The sequence below is a fragment of the Rana temporaria genome, chromosome 5, assembly GCF_905171775.1.
Source record: "Rana temporaria chromosome 5, aRanTem1.1, whole genome shotgun sequence".
NCBI lineage: Eukaryota > Metazoa > Chordata > Amphibia > Anura > Ranidae > Rana > Rana temporaria.
The window spans coordinates 185677245-185703776 of NC_053493.1; the positions used below are offsets into that span (position 1 = coordinate 185677245).

Here is a 26532-nt window from a genome sequence, read left to right on the forward strand (position 1 = left end):
TATATGCTCGATATGGTGCGTGAAACCAAATGGCTGCATCCCAGGAGCTGTCCATGTCCTCCTCCCAGGCTTGGGCATAGCTAGGCTTGTCCATCCTGGTCATCAGGGCAGTATAGATCAACGAGATACCTCCCCTCTGATCTGCTGCATTCGCACACCAATGTTCATAGGGAGTGATGGATGGGGGTAAAGGTCTATTATTCCAGATGGAGTGCAAAAAATTGGATATTTGGAAGAATCTAAATTCTGTCAGGCATGTGTAGCTTTTTCTCGCAGTGGGAAAGGGAGAGGGGACCTGCGGGAGAGAGAAAGTGCCCAATTCGATAGAGCCCCTTGTCTGTCCACCATCGAAATGCTTCAATATTTAACTCCGGGGGGAAATCCTTATTGTGAAATAAGTGTGATAGAGGCCTCAGAGGGGAGCTCAGGGTATGTTGTGAGACAAGTTTAGTGCAAAGATCTACTGAATGTGAGAGGGTGGGCGACAATATAGCTGGCCTACATTTAGGATCGCATCCTAAGAGATAATCTATGGTGTTGAAAATGACTGCCTGTCTTTCCATAGTTAGCCAATCCGGCTTCGCCCCTCTAGAGAAAGCCATTGAAATTTGGGCCAGTTGAGCTGCCTGGTAATACCCCCAGAGGTCAGGAAGACCCAGACCGCCCTGTGATTTTAAACGCAACAAAATACCAGAGGGACAGCTATAGCCTTTCTGTCATGGACTTGGTAGACCACTAGGTGGCGCTAATCGCGCGCCGGCGCGCAATAGCGGCAATAGCACGCACGGGAGCACGCGTTCGCGGCACGTCGGCGCGCACGGGTGCGCGCAATAGCGGCACGCGCGGGCATGCGCAATAGCGGCGCGCGGGCACGTGCTGACGCCATTTTTGCGCCACTTAGGCTATTTAATGGGGCTCTCCCCATAGCCCCCTGCTGCTCAGTCAACAGCGTTCCTGTTTACTCTACCTGATACCTGTTACCTGATTGGCTCCTGTTTCCTGTGACCTTGGCTTACCATTGACCCTGCTGTTCTCCGCCTGCCCTGACCCTTGGCTTGTCTGACTTCGCTTCCGCCTCCTCCTTCCAAACGGTCTGCTGCCCGCCTGTTACTGATCCGGCTTGAACTACGACTCTGCTTTGGCTCCCCCTGTACCTGATCCGCCCGCCTGTGTTTGACCCGGCCTGCCTGACTCTGCCAGCATCTGTACTACAGCGCACCTCCCACCTGCTGCCTGTTCCAGCCATCTGCACTAAGCTCCTGTTGTCTGCTGTCTTACCCTCCAGCATCTCTGCAGTTCCTGCACAGCATCTGTGGAGTCTTCAGGAGACCACCGCAGACCTGCACGGCACCTTCCTGGCGCTTGTGCGACTCTGAACTCTAGCGCTCCCTGTCTGCTCTACCAGGGGTTCCGGAGTCAGAGGAGCAAGAGTTGCCATTCCCTGCACGCCAGGCTCTGCTCTGTACCAGGTACGTGACACTTTCTTACCCCAAACAAAACGAACTATAGCAGACTAAAGTTTACTGAGAAAGTGTTTTGGGATCGGGATTGGGAGAGAGCGAAAAAGGTATAGAAGGCGAGGTAAAAAAGTAAATTTAATAGCATGTATCCTGCCGAGCCAGGATAAACCGGCCCTGACCACCGCTCCATGTCACTATTACATTTAACCACCATAGAAGGGTAGTTTACTTTGAAAAGGCTACTTACATCCGGTGTCAGTTTGATTCCTAAGTATGGAATTTGCAAGGGAGCCCAAGAAAATGGAAAACTACACGTGAGTTGATTAAGTAGGTCTGGGGGGACGGTGACATTCAATGCTATTGATTTGTCCATCTTTACCCTCAGACCGGAAACTTCACTGAAGACCCGTAGCGTCTTTAGAATCATAGGGGTGGAAATCAGTGGGGAGGTGATGAAGAGGAGGAGATCATCAGCATATAACACACATTTGTGTTCCTGAGGACCGCAGGTCACTCCCCTAATGTCTGGATTTGATCTTAGCGCTATGGCTAACGTCTCTATGGCCCCCCGCGAAGAGGAGAGGGGAGAGCGGACACCTCTGTCTGGTCCCCCTATCTATAGAGAAGGAGTCAGAGTACCTGCCCATCAGGTGAACCTGAGCGGAGGGGTGTGAGTAAAGCGATTTGATAAGATTAAGAAAGTTTGGACCAAAGCCCCACCTGCTCAGGACATCAGACAGGTACACCCAATCTATAGAGTCGAATGCCTTATGTAGGTCTATGGAAAGTAAAAAACCCGCTTGAAAGGGTCCCCCATTCCATTGCGCTTTAAGCAGTGAGATAACGTCGATGGAGACACTCTGTCTGGAGGGGCGTTTGGGTTTAGATGTACCATTCGCCATTTTGTCAAGGGAGAAGTCAAAGGCAGTGTTTGAGTGCCCGCCAATAGAAACCGTACCCTTAAGGTGGTTCTGCAGTTTGCCTAACAAAGACTCAAAAAATAGTTTTTGCCCTATGTTGGAGTAGTAGGATACAAAGGTAAACATTTCACTGTCAATATGGCCAGAAACCAGAATGTAACGCCCCTGAGGATCAATGACAGTCTCAGGCTGTGAGAGGTTGATATGTCTAGCAAAACAGACGGCAACACCTTTCGTTTTGTTTTCAGCAGATGCTAAAAAGAATTGGGGATAATGCTGGTGCAGAAATGTGGGCTTGTAGGTGGAGGGGAAATGGGTCTCCTAAAGTAAAACAATATCAGCGTGCATGGAATGATATAGTTGGAGAAGTTTCCTACCTTTGATCGGGGAGTTGAGGCCCTGAGTGTTGTGGGAAAGGATTTTTAGAGAAGGTGGGGTGTGAGATGTATCAGGCATTAAACAGAGTGAAGGAATCTATCTGAAGTCTCCACAACTTACCCTGACCCTGGGAGAGGTATGTTCTGAGATGATCTGAGGACCGAAGAAGCCATAGCCCGGAACCTGGGATGGAAGACCTGGGAGAGCCCTGAAACCTGCGAACGCCCTGAAGTGCGCTAGTGAGCGGGAGAAGAAGAAGAGGAGGAAGAAAGAGATGAAAAAGGAGAAAAAGAAAAACATGAGAATGAACAAAGTATACCTGAGACATAAATCCTGCATACATAACAGAACAGTATGTGGGGGTCCCCAACCCTGGTGGGGCATGGACTAGTCGTCCCTAACCTCTAATCCCTAAGCTCCTGAGGACTGGTAATCCCTCACACAAGAATACCGGGTATAGATCAAGAGCCCCAAAAGGGCTTCCGATCCGATGGAGGTGCACTGGGTCCACCACAGCCCCATTACCATATAATATATATAACTGAAGGTCACAAGTGTACCCATGCTCCCCTAACCACCGAGCGCCCCCTAGTAGTAAGAACAAATCTAAAACATAAACCGGAACTGTATTCTATAACGTCACCTGATGACCTACTCAGGCCCCTCCCCCCCATGGCTGGAGAGCCAGTGAGCAGGTCAATTTTGCCCATAGTGTTACCGAAGACTCATAACATGATACAGAAGGGCAGTCCCAAACAGCATATAAAGTAATGCAGTGTCACCCTGGTATGAAGGTATGCCAGTTATTCCCACTACAAACCTATTACACCCAGGAAGAGGAGCCATCATGATGGCTCCAACCAATTGGCGAACAAAAGTAAAATAGTAAAAAATAAAAGAAAAATCCCTAACTAGGGTCATAAGCTATACCAAAAAATTAATAACATTGGGCTGTTAAGCAGCCGTAAATACTCTTGTAGGAGGTCAGAGACTAGGCATTCCCTTTCCACCCCAAGTCCCAGTCCGAATCCAGATCACCTGCAATATGGTGGTATATGGCCACAGTGCACGAATCAAACACAATAGAGTTAGGCCCAACCGTGGATGTCAGGGAGGCAGTGTGGCCCCCCAGAGATCAAGAGAAAGAGAAACTGGTCCCAATCAGTGCCCCACTTCGTGAGAAAAGGAATCCGAGAGAAAAAAACATTTGTCAGGCAGACAATGCAGGGTTCAGAGTCTCAAGTCGGGAGGTTTTCTTTGGAGCGCTTGGATCCCTGCTTCATCCAGGTGCGTTGCAGCGGGCTAGCCGGTGAGGGTCTTTTGGTAGAGGATGGAGCTCCTCTGTTGGCCGCTGTAGGAGGAGGTCCTAGGTGGATCAGTCAAAGATGGGACAGGAGACGCTCTCCCACTGCAAAAGGAGAAGCTGAAGCCTTTTGTTCTTGTAGGAAAAGTTCAGACGGAGAGGGAAGGACCATCTGTATGTTATGTCTTTATCCAGCAGGACCTAAATTAACGGTTTGAGCGCCCGCCTTTTTTGGACCGTATACGGAGAAAGGTCGACGATAATCTGAATCTTATGTCCATGTAAAGTGAGATTGTCAGAGGCCCTGGACTTTCTAATCGCATCCTCCTTGAACGAGTAGTAGTGCGGCTTCACAATGATGTCTCTGGGCAAACCATCAGAGCGAGGCTGTTGAGGGGCTCTGTGGGCTCTATCAAGTTCAAGGCGGTGTTCAGCAATGTCAGGGATAAGGCCCTTGATGAGTGATTGTACTGCTGTTTGTACCTCTTTCTCTGATTCCGGGAGCCCCCGTATCCGAAAGTTATAGCATCTCGATCTGTTCTCGAGGTCGTCGATCTTTGCAAATGCCTCTTGCAGCCTGGCTGAATTCTGATTAATCCGAGTTACAGCCTGATCAGCCTTCTGTTCAATGGAGTCCATCCTCATCCCTATTTGCTGCAAATCCAGATGTATAGAGGAAGTTATCTGTGCAGCGTTTAAAGCTAGGCTTTTAGAAAGCATCTGAGAGAATGCCGACATCATGGAGGGAAAGTCATTAGGGATTGGAGTCTCCTCCTGTGAATCACTGACCGAGAGCAGCAGGCCAGTGTGAGGATCTAACATGGGAGTAGTGGGACATCCTGCCCCCATTCTGCCTAATAAGGATTCCGTGGATGAGGGGGAGATAGCTGGGCCCAGCGGGGGATAATTGGTACCGGGAGACTGCGGGAGGGCCAGATCCTGATCCGCAATGGAGTCCTCTGAGATGTCTGAGGCGAGCAGGCCTTATGATGCTGCCGCCATCTTGGCATAGCTGAGGGGACCGGGCGCCGCTGTCATCTGGCCGGTAAGGTCTCTCCTGGCGAGCGGGGAGAACATCTGCGGGTTCCTGGGTGTTTCCCCTATGTGATGTTCCCGGTGAGAAGGTTGGGAGAGTGCTCGGTAGGCTCCGGTGACTAGAAGTGGGCTGTGGTGGAGCGGAGCTCTAGACGCCGGTGGCCATCTTGGGAACTGCCGCGCATGCGCCTCCGTGACTGTGATTTTATTGGTATCCCCCCTTTCCTGTTGTTGTGGACCTGGTGAGTTATTGTTCCCACTATAATGACCCCCCCTACTTGATTGGGGTCCACTATTATGAGTTTGATTGGGCATCTTTGTTACCAAATTCTTTACTCCCAATGTTTTCCCCTTGATTCTTCTTTGGAATAGAGGTAGTTGTCTTTTGTTGTTTGGACTTTTGGTGGTACCGGTAATTAACCACTTAAGGACCGGACCAATATGCTGCAAAATGACCCAATGGGTTTTTACAATTCGGCACTGCGTCGCTTTAACAGACAATTGCGCGGTCATGCGACGTGGCTCCCAAACAAAATTTGCGTCCTTTTCTTCCCACAAATAGAGCTTTCTTTTGGTGGTATTTGATCGCCTCTGCGATTTTTATTTTTTGCGCTATATACAAAAATAGAGCGACATTTTTGAAAAAAAACAATATTTTTTACTTTTTGTTATAAGAAAAATCAAATAAACTAAATTTTTTAGTCAAACATTTAGGCCAAAATTTATTCAGCCACATGTCTTTAGTAAAAAAAAATCGCAATAAAAAAAAATAGCTACCTAGCGGGAACAGCGACACTAATACAGCGATCAGAAAAATGATCGCTTAGTGACACTAGCAATAGGGAGTGAAAGGGTTAACTAGGGCGGTGATCAAGGGGTTAAAACTTTATTAGGGGGGGTACGGGGGCTACCCTGGACCTAACACTAACTGCCTGTCACACTGACACTAAATGCAGTGATCAGTACATATATGATCACTGCATTCAGTGACACTGTGACAGGGGGTGGGGGGGGGGGGATCGCAAGGGGTTAAATGTGCCTGCGTGTACTGGTGTCAGTGTAGTGTTGTGCAGACTCACTGTGTGATAAGATCTCTCCTCAGCGGCGGTTGAAAATACCGCCGAGAGGAGAGATCACATCACTTCCCTCTTCCTGTGTTTACACAGGAGGAGGAAGTGACACGCAGGGGGAGCGCGCGGATTGGCTGAGAGCGTTCCGGAGGGGGCGGACAAAAACAAACAGCCGCCCCCTCATCGCGGATCGCTCGGACAGCCACAGGAACCGCCACATGTACCGGGGGGGTCCCGATCGGACCCCCGACCCACGTCTAGGCAGGGACGTACAGGTACGCCAATGTGCCTGTCCGTGCCATTCTGCTGACGTAAATGTACATGCGGCGGTCCGCAAGTGGTTAATGTAAAAGATCTATAAATATTTATTTTGTAAAAAATGCATAAATAGAAACTTGTGTACATAATTTCATGAAACAGGATCAGCATATGGTATCAGTACATCTAACACAAAATGAGAGGTAGATTTATACTTATACAGGTACATTCATGGCATAAAAGCACATAACGTCAAAAAGGTATAGAACTCTTAGTGTTTGAAGCTGAATCCAATATGCATAATAGTAGATCTTGCTTTTACTCTCGCCATGTTTCATGTACAAGACTCTTCATCAGGAGCATAAAGGTTTAATAACATAAACAGAAAAACATCAAAAGATGTCAGTTAGTCCAACCAGTTTATACATAAAACATGGATTTTCATGCACTTGATGTATGGGTTGGTCCGTTCATTGCATGTGTAGCAATATGTTGGCATCTTTTTAACCTTTTATTTGTGATTTTTACATGTTTTATGTATAAACTAAAAATAGCGGCGCTTTACCGTTGACACCGCCCCCGCCCCAGTGTGAAAGGGGTCTTAATGTAAAGGGGAGCTCTGTGGTCTCTAATTTAAAGGGGCACCCTTATTTAAGGGGAGATCTTGTGTAAAGAGTCCATGCTGTGCAAAGGGGAACTCTGATATAAGGGGGTCGCTGGTCATCAAATCCTCCCTCTTGCATCAGAGTCCACAGAGCACCTCTTGAATTAGTTTTACACGAGTTAGGAGAGAGGGTGATCTTACTCACCCCATGCACAGGCTGTCTGTAGCATGCATCGTACAACTTCCTTCACATCTCCCCGAGTGTGTGGGCGGGCCAGACACGGAACTAGAGGGGCGGGAGGAGGAGGAGGAATAGTCCGTCCAAGCTGAGAGACGCTGAGAGCGATACGGCAGCTCTGAGGCTGAGCTGTGTCTGTGTGAGAGACACATGCACAGCCGATGACCTCATTTAGGTGCCGCCGGAGAAGAAAGGCATGGCCGCATAGCGGTAGGTGAGCGGCGGCCGCGACCTGTTATCCCTCTTAAGGCCGCAGTCGCCGCTCACCTCCAGCTGTGCAGCCTGGACATGAACAGGCCAAGAAGCGCCGGCCCACGCGGTCCCGGCCCACCGGGCAAATGCCAGTCCAGGCCTGGATGGGCCTGAGAACCATATTGAGTTCTGAAGGCATGCTGCTTGAGTAGGTCTAGTGGACTAATCTGCAGGGTTTTGCTCTGTAGATACATAGAACCACTGATTTGGATGTGTAGATTGCCTGATTCTATTTACTCTGTTGGAAACATACAGATCGAACCTCCTAGTGGTGTTGCAAATGTACCCTAGGACTGTCTTGCTATCAGTGAAGAATTTCACAGCATCAAAGTCGGTGTCTAGTTCATCTGTGATTAGCTCAGACATTTCGACTGCAAGTACAGCAGCACACAACTCTAAACGAGGAATCGTGTGGGCTGGTTTAGGGCTTAATTTGGACTTTCCCATGACAAATCCAACATGACACACATTTTCTGCATCAATTACTTTCAAGTAAGCTACTGCACCTATATCTGTGGTGGATGCATCTGAGAAGATGCACAGTTCTTTCCTGCAAGCTGAAGATGGAGACACGGGCACATAGCATCTGTCTATTTTTAGGTGCTCTAACGCTAGCAAGGATTCTGTCCATTGAACCCACTCACTTACAGTGGGGATCGAAAGTTTGGGCACCCCTGGTAAAGATTTGTATTAATGTGCATAACAAAGCCAAGGAAAGATGGAAAAATCTCCAAAAGGCATCAAATTGCAAATTAGACATTCTTATAATATGTCAAAAAAAGTTAATTTTATTTCCATCATTTGCACTTTCAATATTACAGAAAACAAAAAATGGCGTCTGCAAAAGTTTGGGCACCCTGCAGAATTTATAGCATGCACTGCCCCCTTTGCAAAGCTGAGACCTGCCAGTGTCATGGATTGTTCTCAATCATCGTCTGGGAAGACCAGGTGATGTCAATCTCAAAGGTTTTAAATGGCCAGACTCATCTGACCTTGCCCCAACAATCAGCACCATGGGTTCTTCTAAGAAGTTGTCTAGAAAACTGAAACTGAAAATAGTTGACGCTCACAAAGCTGGAGAAGGCTATAAGAAGATAGCAAAGCGTTTTCAGATGTCAATATCCTTTGTTCGGAATGTAATTAAGAAATGGCAGTCATCAGGATCAGTGGAAGTTAAAGATCTGGAAGACCAAGAAAAATATCAGACAGAACAGCTCGCAGGATTGTGAGAAAAGCAATTCAAAACCCACGTTCGACTGCACGATCCCTCCAGAAAGATATGGCAGACACTGGAGTTGTGGTACACTTTTCCACTATAAAGAGATACTTGTACAAATATGGTCTTCATGGAAGAGTCATCAGAAGAAAACCTCTTCTACATCCTCACCACGAAAATCAGCGTTTGAACTTTGCAAATGAACATATAGACAAGCCTGATGCATTTTGGAAACAAGTTCTGTGGACCGATGAGGTTAAAATATAACTTTTTGGCTGGAATGAGCAAAGGTACGTTTGGAGAAGAAAGGGCACAGAATTTAATGAAAAGAACCTCTGTCGAACTGTTAAGCATGGGGGTGGATCAATCATGCTTTGGGGTTGTATTGCAGCCAGGGCACAGGGAACATTTCACGAGTAGAAGGAAAAATGGATTCAATAAAATTTCAGCAAATTTTGGATGGGAACTTGATGCCATCTGTGAAAAAGCTGAAGTTAAAGAGAGGATGGCTTCTACAAATGGATAATGATCCTAAACACACCTCAAAATCCACGGGGGATTACATCAAGAGGCGTAAACTGAAGGTTTTGCCATGGCCTTCACAATCTCCTGACCTCAACGTAATTGAAAATCTATGGATAGACCTTAAAAGAGCAGTGCGTGACAGACATCCCAGAAATCTCAAAGAACTGGAAGACTTGTGTAAGGAAGAATGGGCAAAGATACCTCAAACAAGAATTGAAAGACTCTTGGCTGGCTACAAAAAGCGTTTACAAGCTGTGATACTTGCCAAAGGGGGCAGTACAAGATATTAACTCTGCAGGGTGCCCAAACTTTTGCAGACACCATTTTTTTGTTTTCTGTAATTTTGAAAGTGTAAATGATGGAAATAAAATCTACCTTTTTTTTTTTTTTACATATTTTAAGAATGTCTAATCTGTAATTTGATGTCTTTTGGAGATGTTTCCATCTTTCCTTGGCTTCGTTATGCACATTAATACAAATTTTTACCAGGGGTGCCCAAACTTTCGATCCCCACTGTATGCACAGTCTGGAGCACACCAGTCTGAGGGCTCGTTCACACCAGAAGGTGCGTCCGAGCATGTGCTTTTTTACGTGTTTACACACATTGCATTTTTTAATGAGCGCAAACGTACATGCATTTGCTAGATGCGAAGGGGTGTCATTAAGAAATATTGGCACCCACATGCAACTGCAAAACGTCACGATTTTGCACGTTGCCTCACTGCACCTGGTGTGAAGAAGCCCTACAATGTAGTCTGTGCAGCAGAGTTCAGTGGTCTTAGATTGTAGCTTTCCTTCCCTCCAAATTCCCCCTTCTAGCACAAATCCCTCCTCCTAGCACAGCCTCTAATTTCTTCTCCTGGCACAAATACTCCCTTTTAGCATAAACCCTCCCAGTCCCCCCGTCTAGAACAAACACCTCAAACCCCCCCCCCCCCCCAAAAAAATAGTCTCCTACAGTTATGTGAACTATTGCCGGCAAAGCAGAAAGCTGTCACTGCCGGCTCCTGTCAGTATGGCTCCGGCGAATCAGAGTGCTGGAGCTGCGATACGCGAAAGTAACCCCCGGGCAAGATGTCGGCTGCCTGGGCGTGGGAAGAGGATGGCTGCGGGGGCTTTGATGGAGGTATTACATAATAAACTAGTATGCTATGCATACTAGTTCATTATGCTTTTGCCTTGCAGGTCGTGTTTTATTTTTTATTTTTATATTGCCTGGGCATACTTCCTACTTAACAACCAATGACGTAATTGTTTAGTAGAACACGGGCGGCCAGCCTGCACAGCTTTCTGCTTTGTCGGCAATAGTTCACATAACTGTAGGGAGGTGGAGTCACTGAGCACAGAAGTTATCACAAAGTAGTGCTCAGGCCAGTACATGGCTGCAGCACCCCTGAGGGAACAAGCAGGAAGTGTAACTTTAGTCAGAAAATTAAAGTGATTCTAAGGCCCCTTTCACACATGCGGATCGTTTAGCTCCACCTGTCAGTTTTTAGACCCCGATCCCTCCATAAAGAGTACCTGTCACCACCTATTACTGTCGCAAGCGATGTATACATTCCTTGTGACCGCAATAAAAGTGATCAGAATTTTATTATATTTTTTAAAGTGACAATGTAAAGAAAAAATAATAATAATTTTACAGCGTGACCGTGCAGCAAAGAAAATGCATACGTAAGTTGCGACCGCATATGTAAATGGTGTTCAAATCACACACGAGGTATCACCCAGGGGCGGACTGACCATTAAGTCACTCGGGCACTGCCCGAGGGCCCCATGCCACTAGGGGGCCCCATCAGGGTTGCCAGGCTCAGTAAAACCAGGGACAGTATGTAAAACTGTTTTTTTTATGTGAAAATTCCAAGATTTTATCCGCCCCGCCTCTGCACTGCCTCCTGGCGTGGTGGCCATCTGTAAGCCCGGGGGCCCCATAATCTTCTATTGCCCGGGGGCCCCATGAGTTGTCAGTCCGCCCCTGGTATCACCGCAATCATCAGTGAGAGCAATAATTATAGCCAGAAACCTCTGTAACTCTAACCTGGTAACTGTTAATGTTTTGTAAAGCGTCGCCTATAGGGATTTTTAGGTACCATAGTTTGTCGCCATTTCACGAGTGTGCGCAATTTAAAATCATGACATGTTGGGTATCTATCTACTCTGCATAAAATCTTTCACATTATACAAAAAAATCGGGAAAGACCGCTGCGCAAATGGCGTGTGACATAAAATATTGCAACGATTGACATTTTATTCTCTTTGGTATCTGCTAAAAAATTATATATAATGTTTGGGGGTTCTAAGTAATTTTCTAGCAAAAAATACGTATTTTACCTCTTTCCGACCGCCGCACGCAGATGTACATCGACACAATGGCACGGGCAGGCAAATGGGCGTACCTGTACGTCCCTTTTAAATTTTCCGCCCAGCTTGCCTCATGAGCATGATTGCGGGTCCCGGGAACTCGATGTTCCCGGGTGGCCCGCGATTGCGGTCGGCAAAGGCAGAACCGAGGGATGCCTTTTGTAAACAAGGCATTCCCTTTTTCTGCCTAGTGACATGTCACTGATAGCTGTTCCCCGTGATCAGGAATGGTCATCGGTGACGTGTCACGTGTAGCCACGCCCCTAACAGTAAGAACATTTTTTGTTTATAGTGCAAAAAAAATAAAAACCACAGAGGTGAAATGCCACCAAAAGAAAGCTCTATTTGTGGGAAAAAAAGGACGTCAATTTTGTTTGGGGGGCACATTGCACGACCGCCCACTTGTCGGTTAATTGTCGGGGCTGAAGCGGTTAATTTGTAAGAAAATTTCTTCTCAGTGAGCTAAGCTGACAACCCCCCCCCCCATATCTTCATCTAGAGTATATACTACCCACCATTTATGATGGAATTGGGAATGCTGGAAGATGAAAACACCATGCTGGCTTCATAAGTGTAGGCAAATGACACCCTTAAATATTTTCAGTTTGGAGCAAAAATGCCTGCCTATTGAAATACTGAAAATGTTCCTGATATTAGACATATTTCTTACACATTGCCAACGGTATATACCTACAAATATTAAAAGAGCTTTGATGTTTTTGCAGGTGCGGAGTATGGGCATATTGTCAGAGTGTCTAGATTATAATGCTCCAGATCATAATCCAGTCGGGGCGCATCTCTCTCTCTTTGGATGCCATGGGCAAGGTGGCAATCAGGTATGCTCCTCTGTATATTTTTTTTTTTAGAATTTAGTAATTTTAGGTTTATTGTGCATTTAGCAACGCATATCATGAATATACTGTACATACATACAAGTCAAATACATCATAATTAAAGAAAAATTCCAGAAATTATGCACCATTTAAAATGTTCTGGCTTTCAGTGCATAACTCCAATAAGTAGTATGCATCGCATAGATTTATTATTCATACGTTTGTACACCAACACTAAAGCTGTCGCCATACTTCAGGCACTCTGACAGGAGAGATGCGACTGCTGTGTGGCTGCCCATCCCTCCTGTCATCTGGCTATTCACAGAAGAATTTGTATGTTGTGAATGTGTTCAAATAATACAAAGCATTCAGTAGTATGATAAGAAGATAGGAGGATGCAGTACACAAGGGCTCAAAATTTCAAGTCCTGAGCTACTAGCCAGGCCTTATGAGTTACTCGCCACCAGTTGCCCCACCCGACCCCTACCCTGTCCCGCCCCTAAATCTGCCCCTAAACATGCTTTTGTAAATTATCTTATGAAATTAAACTGTTAAATGTTTTATGCAGAATTGAGCTACAAAAATAAATAACAACTTCATTAGCCTATCGGTGCAGCCCCATCAGGGCAGCCAATTCTCTGATCGGCCAGGAAACTGTGGGGATGGTAGAAGAAGAGACTAGCCAGTCAGATCACATAGAGAGGGAATCTCCTTCTGTGACACAGCTTGGATGTGAAACGCCAACTGCTACCACCTTGTCCCGGCTCCTATGATAGATGTTGCACTACTTAAATTTCCTGCCATTGGACCAGTGTGCTCTCTATCATAGAATCCAGTCCAGGTGGCGGGACTTTGTTTGACCGGGCAGCTGGTGTTTCACAGTCAAGCTGTGTTACAGGAGTTCCCCTTTCTGTGCGAGCCGGCCAGCTCTTTTCTTCCTCTCCCTTTCACACAGTTTCCTGGCAGATCGCAGGGAGGAATCTGCTCCCATTCAACCTTGCGATTACCACAACGAAACCCCCCACCCCCCCACAATTGATGCGGCTCCACACTCAGCTAATTTTGAGCATTTGCGAGCAGGCGAGTGGACATATTGAGGGCTTCAGTACACCGTTTCTTTATGGTCTCTCTCGCACAGGCATTGAAAATAGGTGGTTGGGTTGTGTTTTAGCTCTTCGCCAATGCCTATCAATGTAACTCAAAATTGTTACAATAGGAAGCTGATGGCGGTGTTCACACTGCAGCATTTGCTTTGCATTGCTACGAGGCAAAAATTACGCTGCCTACAGAGTTTGGCAGGAGTTGACGCTTTGCCACTGCCTCCATTCACTTCTATTGAAATGCACCACAACTGAACCTTAAACGCACTGTAAATGTGCCTATGGCATTTGAGAAGTATTGCCACATGCAATGGGAACGCCTGTACAACACATCCTAAATGTTTTATTAACGCAAGTATGCAGGAGCCCTATAGGAGGCCCAAAGGTCCAGTGTTGGAGCACCAGAAGTATAGCAACAAAATGTGGCATACATCACGTTGGACTTAACCTATTGTAAAGCCCCATACACACTGTCAGTTTTCCTGCAGACTTTTCTCTTCAGGTTTACCAAAACCATTTAGTGCAAGGGCCTGCCTGATTGCATACTGTAATGGAACCCCCAAATGGGACAGGGGTTAACGCCTTTTAAGATATTCCATTCCGAACCCAAGACCGCTTATCAACACTCCACAATCCGGCGACCACGACCCATACAGATTTCCCCTAGAAACGAGACACACAGCTCTGTTCTCTGGTTCAAAACGAATAGACTATCTTTGAGAAGGTAGGCTCTTATATACACCAAAAAGAATACTTCACTCCACCCACAACAACATCCACCTAACGAGCCCCCCTCAATACACATTCCTTTAGTAGACATAATCTACATGAGCTAATTAACTACAGCTGACAAGTCAGACATCTGACCTTTAGACTGTGTTAACTCACAACACACATCTATCATCAATAGAACTTTCACACAATACAGTGTCAATTAGCATAACACAATGAAAGGTTCTTAGGAGCCATACTGAGGTTCATTTACATCACAGTAGCAGATGACATTAACCCACCTAACAGTCTATGTTCCCACATTGAATGAGTCACTCTTTCAATTGACCTGTTGGGTTCAGAATCAACAACCTGTACATATTTTTTACAGACATTTTTGAATATATTAGGGATTACAGACCCATGTTAAAGCAATCCAACATATGTCCATTATGTCCTGGCTCAATCTGTGCCCAAAAGTGCCTCCCGTTACACATACAAATTGAAACTCTTGAGGTTTGACCTCATATTAGATGGTTTTGGTAAACCTGAAGACAAAAACCTGCAGGAAAACTGATGGTGTGTATGGGGCTTAAGTTGTGATATAATTCTAGAAGTTATTTTTTCATAGTGGTATGACTAATAAACAGATTTTTTTTAAAACCGTGCTTTTGTTATAATGAAAATTATAGAATCAAAAGAAGAAAAAAAAGTTAACAGTGCACTAAAGAATACCTCCCCCTATGTAAAGAAGAGGAGGAGCCTAGCTTGACAATACTGTTTCTCTAAAGATATGGAACATTGAGTGAACATTGTCAGTGTTACTGGCAGGATCACCAGGGGAAAGGGGGAAAAGGTGTGCAGCCACTGCATCGAAGGACTGATGAGCTACAGTCTACAGATCAATCTCCTCTGTTATTGACCTGTGTGAATGCCTCTGCCTGAGTCTCCTGTGAACTATAACCATATGTGCAGCCATTCCCAGCACAGCGAGAGGGATGCAGAGCCAAAGCCAAGAAGACCCAAGAGCAACTGTAAATCGCTGCTGCTGCATGGCTTTGTCTGTCTCACTCTGCCCTGTGGCGCAAGCAAGGTTGTGGTTCTAAATGGGAGCGCACATGAGGGAGCCACAAAAAAATGGTCCAGTGACATCTTGGGATCATCCCAAGACCCTGCAGAGGGTTGTATCTGCATGCGCTGTAGACCTTGCCACTAGCAGAGGTCCATTATCTGGGGCGGACTGACAACACTCAAGCCCCCCAGACCAAATAAAGCAAGGGCCCCCTGTCAGGAGCACAGCAGGATGGAATATTGCCAGAGTGCTGCACAGTGGCATACACTGTAAACGCTTTACACCCCAAGAGGGGGTGGAGGATTCGGTAAAAGTGCGGGCCATATAAGAGCACAGTTTGAGGTGGTCAATGTGTGGAATACAGAAATAAAAGTTCACCTGGCACAAAGCACTTTTGAATTTTAGGACTTGATATAGAGATCACAGCAATTCACTCATTGTATATGAATATTTTTTTTTAACCAGAAAAAACAAGTTTATTGAGACGTAATCAAGGAATACAGTCTTACAACACAGAAAATAATCCACCCTGATCCGGTGTACACAACATACTGACAGTAACATTACTTTTATGATCGAAGAACCTAATCCGTATAAACTTACATATTAATATGTATGGTAAAACACAGCTGTGAAAGGTATAGAAGAATAGACACTATTAGCCCCGCTCTCTGGAGTCATACTTTTACTCTCTGCAGTCCCCCTGTAAAATAACGTCCCTGTAATCACGTTAGGGGTGCAACGGATCGTCACCGATCCGTGATCCGAACGGGTCACCCCGTTCGGATCGGCACACCACGTGATCCGCGGAGCGCTCCGGAGCCTCGGCCGTAGGAAAGTCCCCGGCTTCGGCCTAGCTCCGGAGCGGCGGCCATCTTGCTCCACCCCAACCAATTACAGATCGGCTGTGATTGGTTGGATGGAAAGTCCCGTCTCTGCTCACTGATTGGTGCTGGCTCTCCTGTTACCGCCTGGCCCGCCCCTTACCTAGTACTTACTTTGATCACGGTCACGATCGTCCGATCAACGAGTTTTTGACCCAGGGCTTAAGGGTTAAAGAGGGGGGATAGTCCCCCTTGGGAGCTTCTTCTATTGTGTTCAGCACAGAGACCTGAACCTATTAACCTCTGCAGAGCTGGAAGTTCAGTGCCAGAAAGAGGACCAGACCGGCCCCTGCACAGAAGATTTCTACAGGATCCAGCAGCCTGAATGACGTGGGACATCATTTATTATATGTAAGCTAGGTCACTAAAGCTGTAGGGGAAAATAAAAACTTTTTTTAGATAAATTTCACATTTAATGGAAACCTGTTAGGATTGGGATGACTTAAAAAATGTGTGTGTTCTGATTACCATATAGAGCCATTGGCCCAGCTAGAGCCCAGACTTGAATCCGACTTTTTTTAATAAATCATGATCTGATCCGTGACACCTGATCCGAGGATCGATCCGATCCGTGAGTTTTTTTCATCCGTTGCACCCCTAAATCACGTAGTACAGGTTTCCCCATCCTCCAGCCACCTGTCTCACACACTGGCAAACTTCTGTGGGTGCCCCCTATGGACATAGATAATTTTCCTATACGGAAGAACCACATTTATTTCCTTTTTCCAGTCCCTCAACGATGGGGCCGATGCCTGAAACCAGGCCTTGGCCACTACCTTTCTGGCTAGGAACAATGAATCGTACACAAATATGGCCTGGTATTTATCTACCTCTATGTCCGGCAGCAGACCCAGTAAACATAGCTTCGGGTCCATTCCCACAGGAAACCCCATGTTGTCATGTAGGAATGGTGTCACTTGTAGCCAGTAGGCCTGTATATCAGAACATTGCCACAACATATGATAGAAGGTACCCTCTGCTAAAGAACACATGGGGCACAAGGGGCTCCTTGTAGGCTGAAACTTTGCCATTCTCAGGGTGTAAGGTATGCCCGATGAAGGATATACAATTGTGTCAATCTATCAGACAGTTTAGGGGATGCAGTCTTGACCCCTTCCATAATTTCTCCCCAATCTGCTTCCTCAATAGGTCCCAAGTCCTGTTCCCATTGTACGCTCGCTGTTTGGGGGACACTATTTATCCTGCGTTGTCTAATAATGTAGTAAATGTTAGATATGAGTTTGGTTGATTCTGCTCCAAAGATAATGTCAAGCACCGGTGGGGTACCAAGGTTCACATCCACTGAGGCCACCTGTTTCCTAATCGCATGCTTAAGCATAAGGCTTAGTGTAAGGCTTGGGGTTAGGGTTACAGATAGGGTTAGGTTAACAGATAGGGTTAGGGTTACAGATAGGGTTAGGGTTACAGACTGTAACCCTAACCCTATCTGTAACCCTAACCCTATCTGTAACCCTAACCCTATCTGTAACCCTAACCCTGTCTGTAATAGGGTTAGGGTTCACAGTGACAGACCAAACTCTGACAGACCAAACTCCCCATTTAACGCACCGCAAACACCTGCAAACAGTCTATTTGCACAACTGCAAACTCCCCATTTACACAAGGTTGGATACCAAGCTAGCCATGTCCCGTTCCTTGTCCTCACTGACGTTTTGGAGATTGCAGGCGATGGGGGTTTTTCAAAGCCTATGGTTGTGCTGAGGTAGTTCAGTGACAGTTAAGTGACCCAGAAAACAATGATTTTGCAGTGTGGGCCCATTGTTGGCCTAGTAGGCTTTAATGATCACCTTAGATGATCACAAAGAAAATTAATGTTTTTTCTATGCAAAATTATCCAGCCGATCGCTTTTGGTCTGTTCACAATGAAGCAACGACCTTATCATCTGGGGTGTGCCAACATTGCCATTGCCAACACACTCATAAAGGTGGTCGCTTCATTGTGATACGCAAGCCCCTTCACCACAACAAGGTAACGATCACGAAGGGGAATTGACACATGTATGTGCCTTTTTTTTTTTGGTTTTGTTTTTGCAGCCACAGTGCAGCACCAGAGGCCAGAAAAATTAGGCATGTACACATGCCCGAAAAATTTGTATTGTTGCAGCTGCTGCTGTAGCAGCGGCCAGAAAAATTGATGTTTTTCAGGCAGAAAGTGCACTAAAACATTGCGGCTTGAACCCTATTTGGTGACGGATAAGTCACGCAAGTCATCCGGCATGCAGAGATAAAATACAGCAGCGTGTGGACCATTTGTAGCCCAAGGAAGCTCATCTCATCAGGCCTTTAGTCAAATGTATCGCCCACTGTCAGTCCCTTCGGGATCCATGCCTCATTCATCTTAATAAAGGTGAGGCAGGCAATCTAGACTTTTTTGACCTAGGCGACTTCTCTTCTCAGTGACAATACCTCCTGCTGCACTGAAGGTCCTTTCTGAAAGGACACTTGAAGCGGGGCAGGCCAGAAGTTCTATCGCAAATTGGGATAGCTCAGGCCACAGGTCAAGCCTGCACACCCAGTAGTCAAGGGGTTCATCGCTCCTTAGAGTGTTGATATCTGCAGTTAAGGCGAGGTAGTCTACTATCTGTCGGTCGAGTCGTTCTCTGAGGGTGGACCCCGAAGGGCTGTGGCGACGCGTAGGGCTGAAAAAGCTCTGCATGTCCTCCATCAACAACACGTCTGTAAAGCGTCCTGTCCTTTCCGGCGTGGTCATGGTAGGAGGAGGATTACTTTCACCTCTTCCACTGTTAGATTCCCGTTGTGCTGTGACATCACCCTTGTACGCTGTGTAAAGCATACTTTGTAATTTATTTTGGAATGCTGCATCCTTTCAGACTTCCGGTAATTTGGTAACATTTCAGGCACTTTCTGCTTATACCGGGGGTCTAGTAGCGTGGCCACCCAGTACAGGTCGTTCTCCTTCAGCCTTTTTATACGAGGGTCCCTCAACAGGCACGACAGCATGAAAGACCCCATTTGCACAAGTTTGGATGCCGAGCTACTCATGTCCCGTTCCTCGTCCTCACTGATCTCACTGAAGGTCTGTTCTTCCTCCCAGCCACGTACAACACCACGGGTACCAGATAGGTGACAACGAGCACCCTGGGATGCCTGCTGTGGTTGGTCTTCCTCCTCCTCAAAGCCACATTCCTCCTCTGACTCTTCTTCCTCACACTCCTCTTCCAGCGTTTCTGCAGGTCCAGCAAGTGATGCTGATAAGGCTGTTTCTGGTGGTGATGGTGACCACAACTCTTCCTCTTCCTCTCGCTCATCTAAGGCCTGATCCAGCACTCTTCGCAGGGCCCGTTCCAGGAAGAAAAAAAATGGGATGATGTCGCTGATGCTGCCTTCAGTGCGACTGACTAGGTTTGTCACTTCCTCAAAAGGACGCATGAGCCTACAGGCATTGCGCATGAGCGTCCAGTAACGTGGCAAAAAATTCCCTGCTGCGCAGAGACTGTCCTAGCACCCCGGTCATACAAATACTCGTTGACGGCTTTTTCTTGTTGGAGCAGGCGGTCGAACATTAGGAGTGTTGAATTCCAACGTGTCGGGCTGTCGCAAATCAGTCGCCTCACTGGCATGTTGTTTCGCCGTTGGATATCTGAAAAGTGCGCCATGGCCGTGTAGGAACGCCTGAAATGGCCACACACCTTCCTGGCCTGCTTGAGGACGTCCTGTAAGTCTGGGTACTTATGCACAAAGCGTTGTACAATCAGATTCATCACATGTGCCATGCACGGGACATGTGTCAACTTGCCAAAATTCAATGCCGCCAACAAATTGCTTCCGTTGTCACACACCACTTTGCCGATCTCCAGTTGGTGCGGAGTCAGCCACTGATCCACCTGTGTGTTCAGGGCGGACAGGAGTGCTGGTCCGGTGTGACTCTCTGCTTTCAGGCAAGTCAACCCCAAGACGGCGTGACACTGTCGTATCCATGATGTGGAATAGCCCCTGGGGAGCTGGGGGGGTGCAGTTGATGTGGAGCAAGACACAGCAGCAGAAGAGGACTCAGCTGAGGAGGTTATCGAAGAGGATGGAGTAGGAGGAGTAGAGGAGGTGGCAGCAGACCTGCCTGCAACTCGCGGCGGTGTCACCAACTCCTCTGCAGAGCCATGCATTACATGCTTGTCAGCCGTCAGCAGGTTTACCCAATGCGCAGTGTAGGTGATATACCTGCCCTGACCGTGCTTTGCAGACCAGGTATCAGTGGTCAGATGAACCCTTGCCCCAACACTGTGTGCCAGGGATGCCATGACTTCCTTTTGCACAATAACGTACAGGTTGGGGATTGCCTTTTGTGAAAAGAAATTTCGGCCGGGTACCTTCCACTGCGGTGTCCCAATAGCTACAATTTTTTTAGGGCCTCAGACTCCACCAGCTTGTATGGTAAAAGCTGGTGGGCTAAGAGTTCTGACAAGCCAGCTGTCAGACGCCGGGCAAGGGGGTGACTCTGTGACATTGGCTTCTTATGCTCAAATATGTCCTTGACAGACACCTGACTGTGGGCAGATGAGCAGGATCTGCTCAAGGTGAGAGACGGAGTGGCGGATGGTTGAGAGGGGGCAAGGAGGACAGCAGTGGTTGACGTGACTGAAGATGCTGCACCAGGAGGAGGATGGTGGCTTTGAGCTTGTGTGCTGCTTGTACTCTTCATCATGTGTTGATCCCATAGGCGTTTGTGATGTGCAATCATGTGCCTTCGCAAAGCAGTTGTACCTAGGTGGGTGTTGGATTTCCCACGACTCAGTTTCTTTTGGCACAGGTTGCAAATGGCATCACTGTTATCAGAGGCAGACACACAAAAAAAATGCCACACTGCTGAGCTTTGCAATGCCGGCATTCTGGTGGTGGCAACAGCATGCGTTGATTTGGCGTGCTGTCTGGCTGACCCCGGGTGCCGATACATGCTGTCTGACTGTGCCACTAGCTCCTTGCGACAACCTCCCCCTGCTTCCAACTCGTCTCCTCCTCCTCTCTGTTTCCCCATCTGATCTTTCCCCCTCTTCTTCTTCTCTTCGAGCGGGCACCCACGGGACATCCCCGGACACATCGTCGTCATCAACCGCTTCACTTGTATCTGACAACTCAGCAAAGGAAGCAGCAGCGGATACATCATCATCACACCATACGTCCATGTGTGTAATGCTGCCTGACTGAGTCATATCCCTTTTATCTACAGCCTCTGGCAATAATGGTTGCGCATCACTAATTTCTTCCAACTAATGTGTAAATAACTCCTCTGACAGATCAAGTGAAGCAGCTGTGATGCTAGTGTTGGTGGTGGTGGCGGCATGCGGGCGAGTGGTAACTTGAGAGGTGCCCGAAGCTGAGCTGGAGGAGGATGGTGCGTCAAGGTTATGAGCGGAAGCTGTAGAAGATTGGGTGTCCTGTGTTAGCCAGTCAACTATGTCCTCAGAACTTATCAAGTTCAGGGTACGTGGCCTCTGAACACTGGGCATTATTCTAGGGCCAAAGGGAATCACAGCACCACGACAGCCCCTGCGGGGTGGCCTGCCTCTGCCAGTCATTTTTTTTAATTTGTTTAGTTGTACTATGCGTGCAAGCTACTGTTACACCAGATATGAGTGGCACTGTGCACTGGCAGAAGTTGGCAGAGTAGACGCTGTAGGCCTGACACACGCCTGCAGACAACTAACTGCTATTCTATTGCAGTCAAAATTTTTTTTTTTTTTTTTTAAATGTAATCTACTATGCCACCAGATATGAGTGGTGGCACTGGGCAACTGGGCACAGTATACACTATGAGCCTGACACGCTGGCAACTGACTACTATTCTATTGCAGTACATTTTTGGGGGTTTTTAAATGTTATGTACTGTTCCACCAAGATAGATGAGTGGTGGGTGGCACTGGGCACAGTGTACGTTGTACCCTGACACACGCTGGCAGCCAGGCAACTGACTACAATTATATTGCAGTAATATTTTTTTTTTTTTAACTTATGTACTGTGCCACCAAGATAGATGAGTGGTGGGTGGCACTGGGCACAGTGTACGCTGTGATCCTGACACGCGCTGCCTAGCAGTCAACTGCAATTAGATTACAGAAAAAAAAAAAGCAGACTGATATACTAGCCCTAAAAAGGGCTTTTTGGGGTGCTGTCCTTACAGCAGAGATCAAATGAGTCTTTCAGGACTGGAGTGGACACTGAAAACACTATAAAGGAATACAAATTCTAAAACTAAAATAAATTTCAAAACATCAAAAATGTGTCTGTGTCATGATCCCATGACATTAAGTCCCAATACTGTGTCAAATTGTTTTTCACTCATTTGTGACACACTATCTTCTTAGTTGGTATAATCTTGCTTTTAAGTGAAAAAAAGGAAAATGCCACCACCACATTCCAGTCTTCTTTAACACCCAATATCTGTGCTGATGAGAAAAGGATGCGCTTACCGGAAGAAATAGACTACTTTCGTTAAAAGTGTGTGTGGTATCTCGCGCCAATTTTTAAATTAAAATTAACTTAAATATAAAGAAGCTGCTACCCAAAATAATCAATGATTATAACAGTGGAAAAATATGGGGGGTGGGTGCGCTAGTACTAGTGTTAATACATAATTGAAACTAAACAATATGCAAATATACAGTGCTGAAACACCTATAGATACTAGATGATCTAGTAAAAAAGTCCTTCGATACTGAGCTGTGTGGTACTAGTGATTACTCGGATTCCTATACCAAACAAATTATGTGAATTAGACTGATGTGACCAAGTCCAATCAGAGCGTGTGAACATGTAATTGAAAAGATAATAATCCTTAAGATTTGCAGAAAATTGTGTGCTTCCAATCAATCAGATAATCTTCCACCTTCACCATTTAAAGCGGATCTCCCACCCCAAAAACGTTTTTTTTTTTTTTTTAATGGCTCTTTAAAATTATAATGACCCGAATTAGCGCTACTCACATGTACTGTCTCCCCTGGCCGCTCCGCTGCTATACAGTGGCAAATAACAACTTATATTCCTCCATCCGGTTCCTGCTCCATTTTAACTGTGGGCATAAGCCCACAGCTCGGCACTTCCTTGTTGCGGTGGATCTGTCTAATGGAGAGATTTCAAATGCCCGCCCTCCTTCCATTGTTTAGATCACGTGTCACTTCCTGCTGGACGAAGTCGCGCGATGTTTTCTCTAACACGGGCCAAATATGATAACAAGGGACAGGAAAGAATGGAAAACCCGACGGAAACCCGATGTCTGCAGACCGGAAGCCTATCTTGGTTATAAGGTACAGTAAACGTTTTTTTAGATGCACATATCGGATACAGCATTGTTCAGGAGCATTATTAAGTTTGAGATTATGTTTTATTTAGGGTGGAGATCTGCTTTTATCAGACACCCGAAGTGAATGAATGAGATGGCTTCTTACCAGATGAAAATGCCCCTTACTTTGGTACCAAAGAAGGGGACATTTAAAGCTTTTAACAGGATCACCTGTATGGTCAGATTGCGTCCTGGCAGTGATAGTTGTTGCAGTCGTTGTTAACCCGATGTATGCATGTAAGACAGAACGGTTCCAGACATAGTGTAATCCATTTATTTAAAATTTAAAAGAATGTATGCAGAGGGAGCCAAGTGGCCGCCTACCGTTAGGGGTGCCTCAAACCCGGCACTGAGGCTCAATCGCGTTGGAACAGGTTAGGATCCTGGGCGCTGTAAGCCGCTCTTGTGTCCTTGTGTCCCGAGCGTGCGTTCCACCTTAGTGATAGGAACCAGCGATGCAGGAAGTGACGAATTTGCGTGCGTGGTTAGGTACCGCCCCAACGTACGTTTCGTTGTGAACGTCCTCAGGAGGCGTCTGAGGACGTTCACAACGAAACGTACGTCAGGGCGGTACCTAACCACGCACGCAAATTCGTCACTTCCTGCATCGCTGGTTCCTATCACTGCTAAGGTGGAACGCACGCTCGGGACACAAGAGCGGCTTACAGCGCCCAGGATCCTAACCTGTTCCAACGTGATTGAGCCTCAGTGCCGGGTTTGAGGCACCCCTAACAGTAGACGGCCACTTGGCTCCCTCTGCATACATTCTTTTAAATTTTAGATAAATGGATTACACTATGTCTGGCACCATTCTGTCTTACATGCATACATCGGGTTAACAACGACTGCAACAACTATCACTGCCAGGACGCAATCTGACCATACAGGTGATCCTGTTAAAAGCTTTAAATGTCCCCTTCTTTGGTACCAAAGTAAGGGGCATTTTCATCTGGTAAGAAGCCATCTCATTCATTCACTTTGGGTGTCTGCTTAAATGGTGAAGGTGGAAGATTATCTGATTGATTGGAAGCACACAATTTTCTGCAAATCTTGAGAATTATTATCTTTTCAATTACATGTTCACACGCTCTGATTGGACTTGGTCACATCAGTCTAATTCACATAATTTGTTTGGTATAGGAATCTGAGTAATCACTAGTACCACACAGCTCAGTATCGAAGGACTTTTTTACTAGATCATCTAGTATCTATAGGTGTTTCAGCACTGTATATTTGCATATTGTTTAGTTTCAATTATGTATTAACACTAGTACTAGCGCACCCACCCCCCATATTTTTCTACTTTCGTTAAAAAGCTAGTCAAATGAGCCTATGCAGGATTGTGCCTGCATACACATTGGACAGGAAACAGATCTTAGCCTCATCCCCAGAGATTCCAGTTAGGATATGCAAAAAAAGGCAATGGAGATGCCAATAGTGTGATACTGATTTGATAAAATGTATTATAAAAAACAGAGTAGAAAGAACAAACAGCCAAATTGGCCTCTTACTGTAGGAGTGCCTACCCGGCACTGGGGCTGCAAGCGTGTCACCGCTACCTTGCGGTACGATTGGTGTGTGGGTCGTCTGGTTCTAATGCTACCGCCGTAGCACAGCCTGGCGTCCCAGCTGACAGCTCCACGAGCAGGGGGGCACGTCACGTGACCGGGTCCGCCTCCGACGTACGTTTCGTTTGGTTGAACGTCTTCAGGGGGGCGTGCCCGATCACTGGTGCATGATGGTATATGTAGTCACAACGGACTACTCATTGGTCCAAATACAAATCAATAGTAGAGCAGCCACGGTGCCGTTTAGGTTACAAAAAACATCCCAATTGCTCGCAAACAATCTAATAATGCTTAACATAAAACATATGGGGAATACAATACAAATATTGTGTATTTAAAAATCGCTGGCATATCAAATAAGAAAAAAGCGGAGAGAAGGCAGTAGGCTGCCCTCGCATTCCTCCGGACGTGCATATCATTGATTCACATCTAAAGAATTCCGGAAGGTGTAGATTTGAGTGGTAATCAATTCCACTTGGTGACAAACATCCAGCAGTGTCTATCATTAAACATAAAAAACTAAAAATAATGAGTATAATAAGTATCATCAATTATAAAATAGTGCTGGCATCTCTAGTATGAACAGCGCGGGGGGAGGCCACCAACTGCCTTCGCATCCCTCTGGACGTGCAGAGCACTTAGTCCACATGTAACTTAAAATAAAAACTTATGAATGGAGTAATTACTTATGAAACAATACTCAAAGGTATATAAGAATCTCTAGGTTGAATAGATACACATGTAATATTAGGAACATTCCTAGTGATCACATAGCAGGACTCCTTCGCTTCAAAGGCAGGACCGGAAAGGAAAAGAAAGGAGGAAAAAGAGAGAGGGAGAGCAGAAAAGAAACACATGTCCTTGTATGTGCAGACTCTCTTCAAACACTTCCTGCAATAGGCCTATGCAAACTGAATAGATAATCATCAAACTTGCTCTTTTAGATGGGATTAACAACATTAGTGCTATGTGACACCAAAGTGGTGTATGTAGGCCCAATCTTCATTGGCACCCAAATAAGAGTCATAGTACAATCTTAATTGAAAAATAATACTCTCGATCATAAATAGACTATAACTAAAAATCCAAAGTTAGTCATTAGCCAAAAAGCAATTCAGGTCTAGCTCAATGTTGAGACCAGTGGGCTGCATAGTCCGTAGCCTATGCACCCACTTCATCTCATTTTGTGAAACACTTCGAGTCATGTGCGTGCCTCTCCAGTGCTTACTGATTTTGTCTATACCATAAAAAGTGCACAAGCTTGGATCGCTGTTATGATAGTTGGCAAAGTGCCTGGAAACACTATGGTTTGGGAAACTTTTGGCAATATTTGCTAGATGCTCATTTATCCTTATTTTTAGTTGTCGAGTAGTCCTGCCCACATACTGAAGTGAGCAGGGGCACTCGAGTACATAGGTAACATAACATCAGA

At 46.2% G+C, this 26532-nt stretch overlaps 1 protein-coding gene across 2 annotated transcripts in view; it reads left to right on the forward strand.

The window, feature by feature from the left end:
• The window catches only part of LOC120940524 (polypeptide N-acetylgalactosaminyltransferase 4-like), a 401853-nt gene that overhangs the window by 261759 nt on the left and 113562 nt on the right, over positions 1 to 26532 (forward strand). For both annotated transcript variants that reach the window (XM_040353444.1, XM_040353443.1), the window contains one exon: positions 12346 to 12456. In XM_040353444.1, the coding sequence (XP_040209378.1) occupies positions 12346 to 12456 (111 nt within the window). The remainder of the gene's footprint in view (positions 1 to 12345; positions 12457 to 26532) is intronic.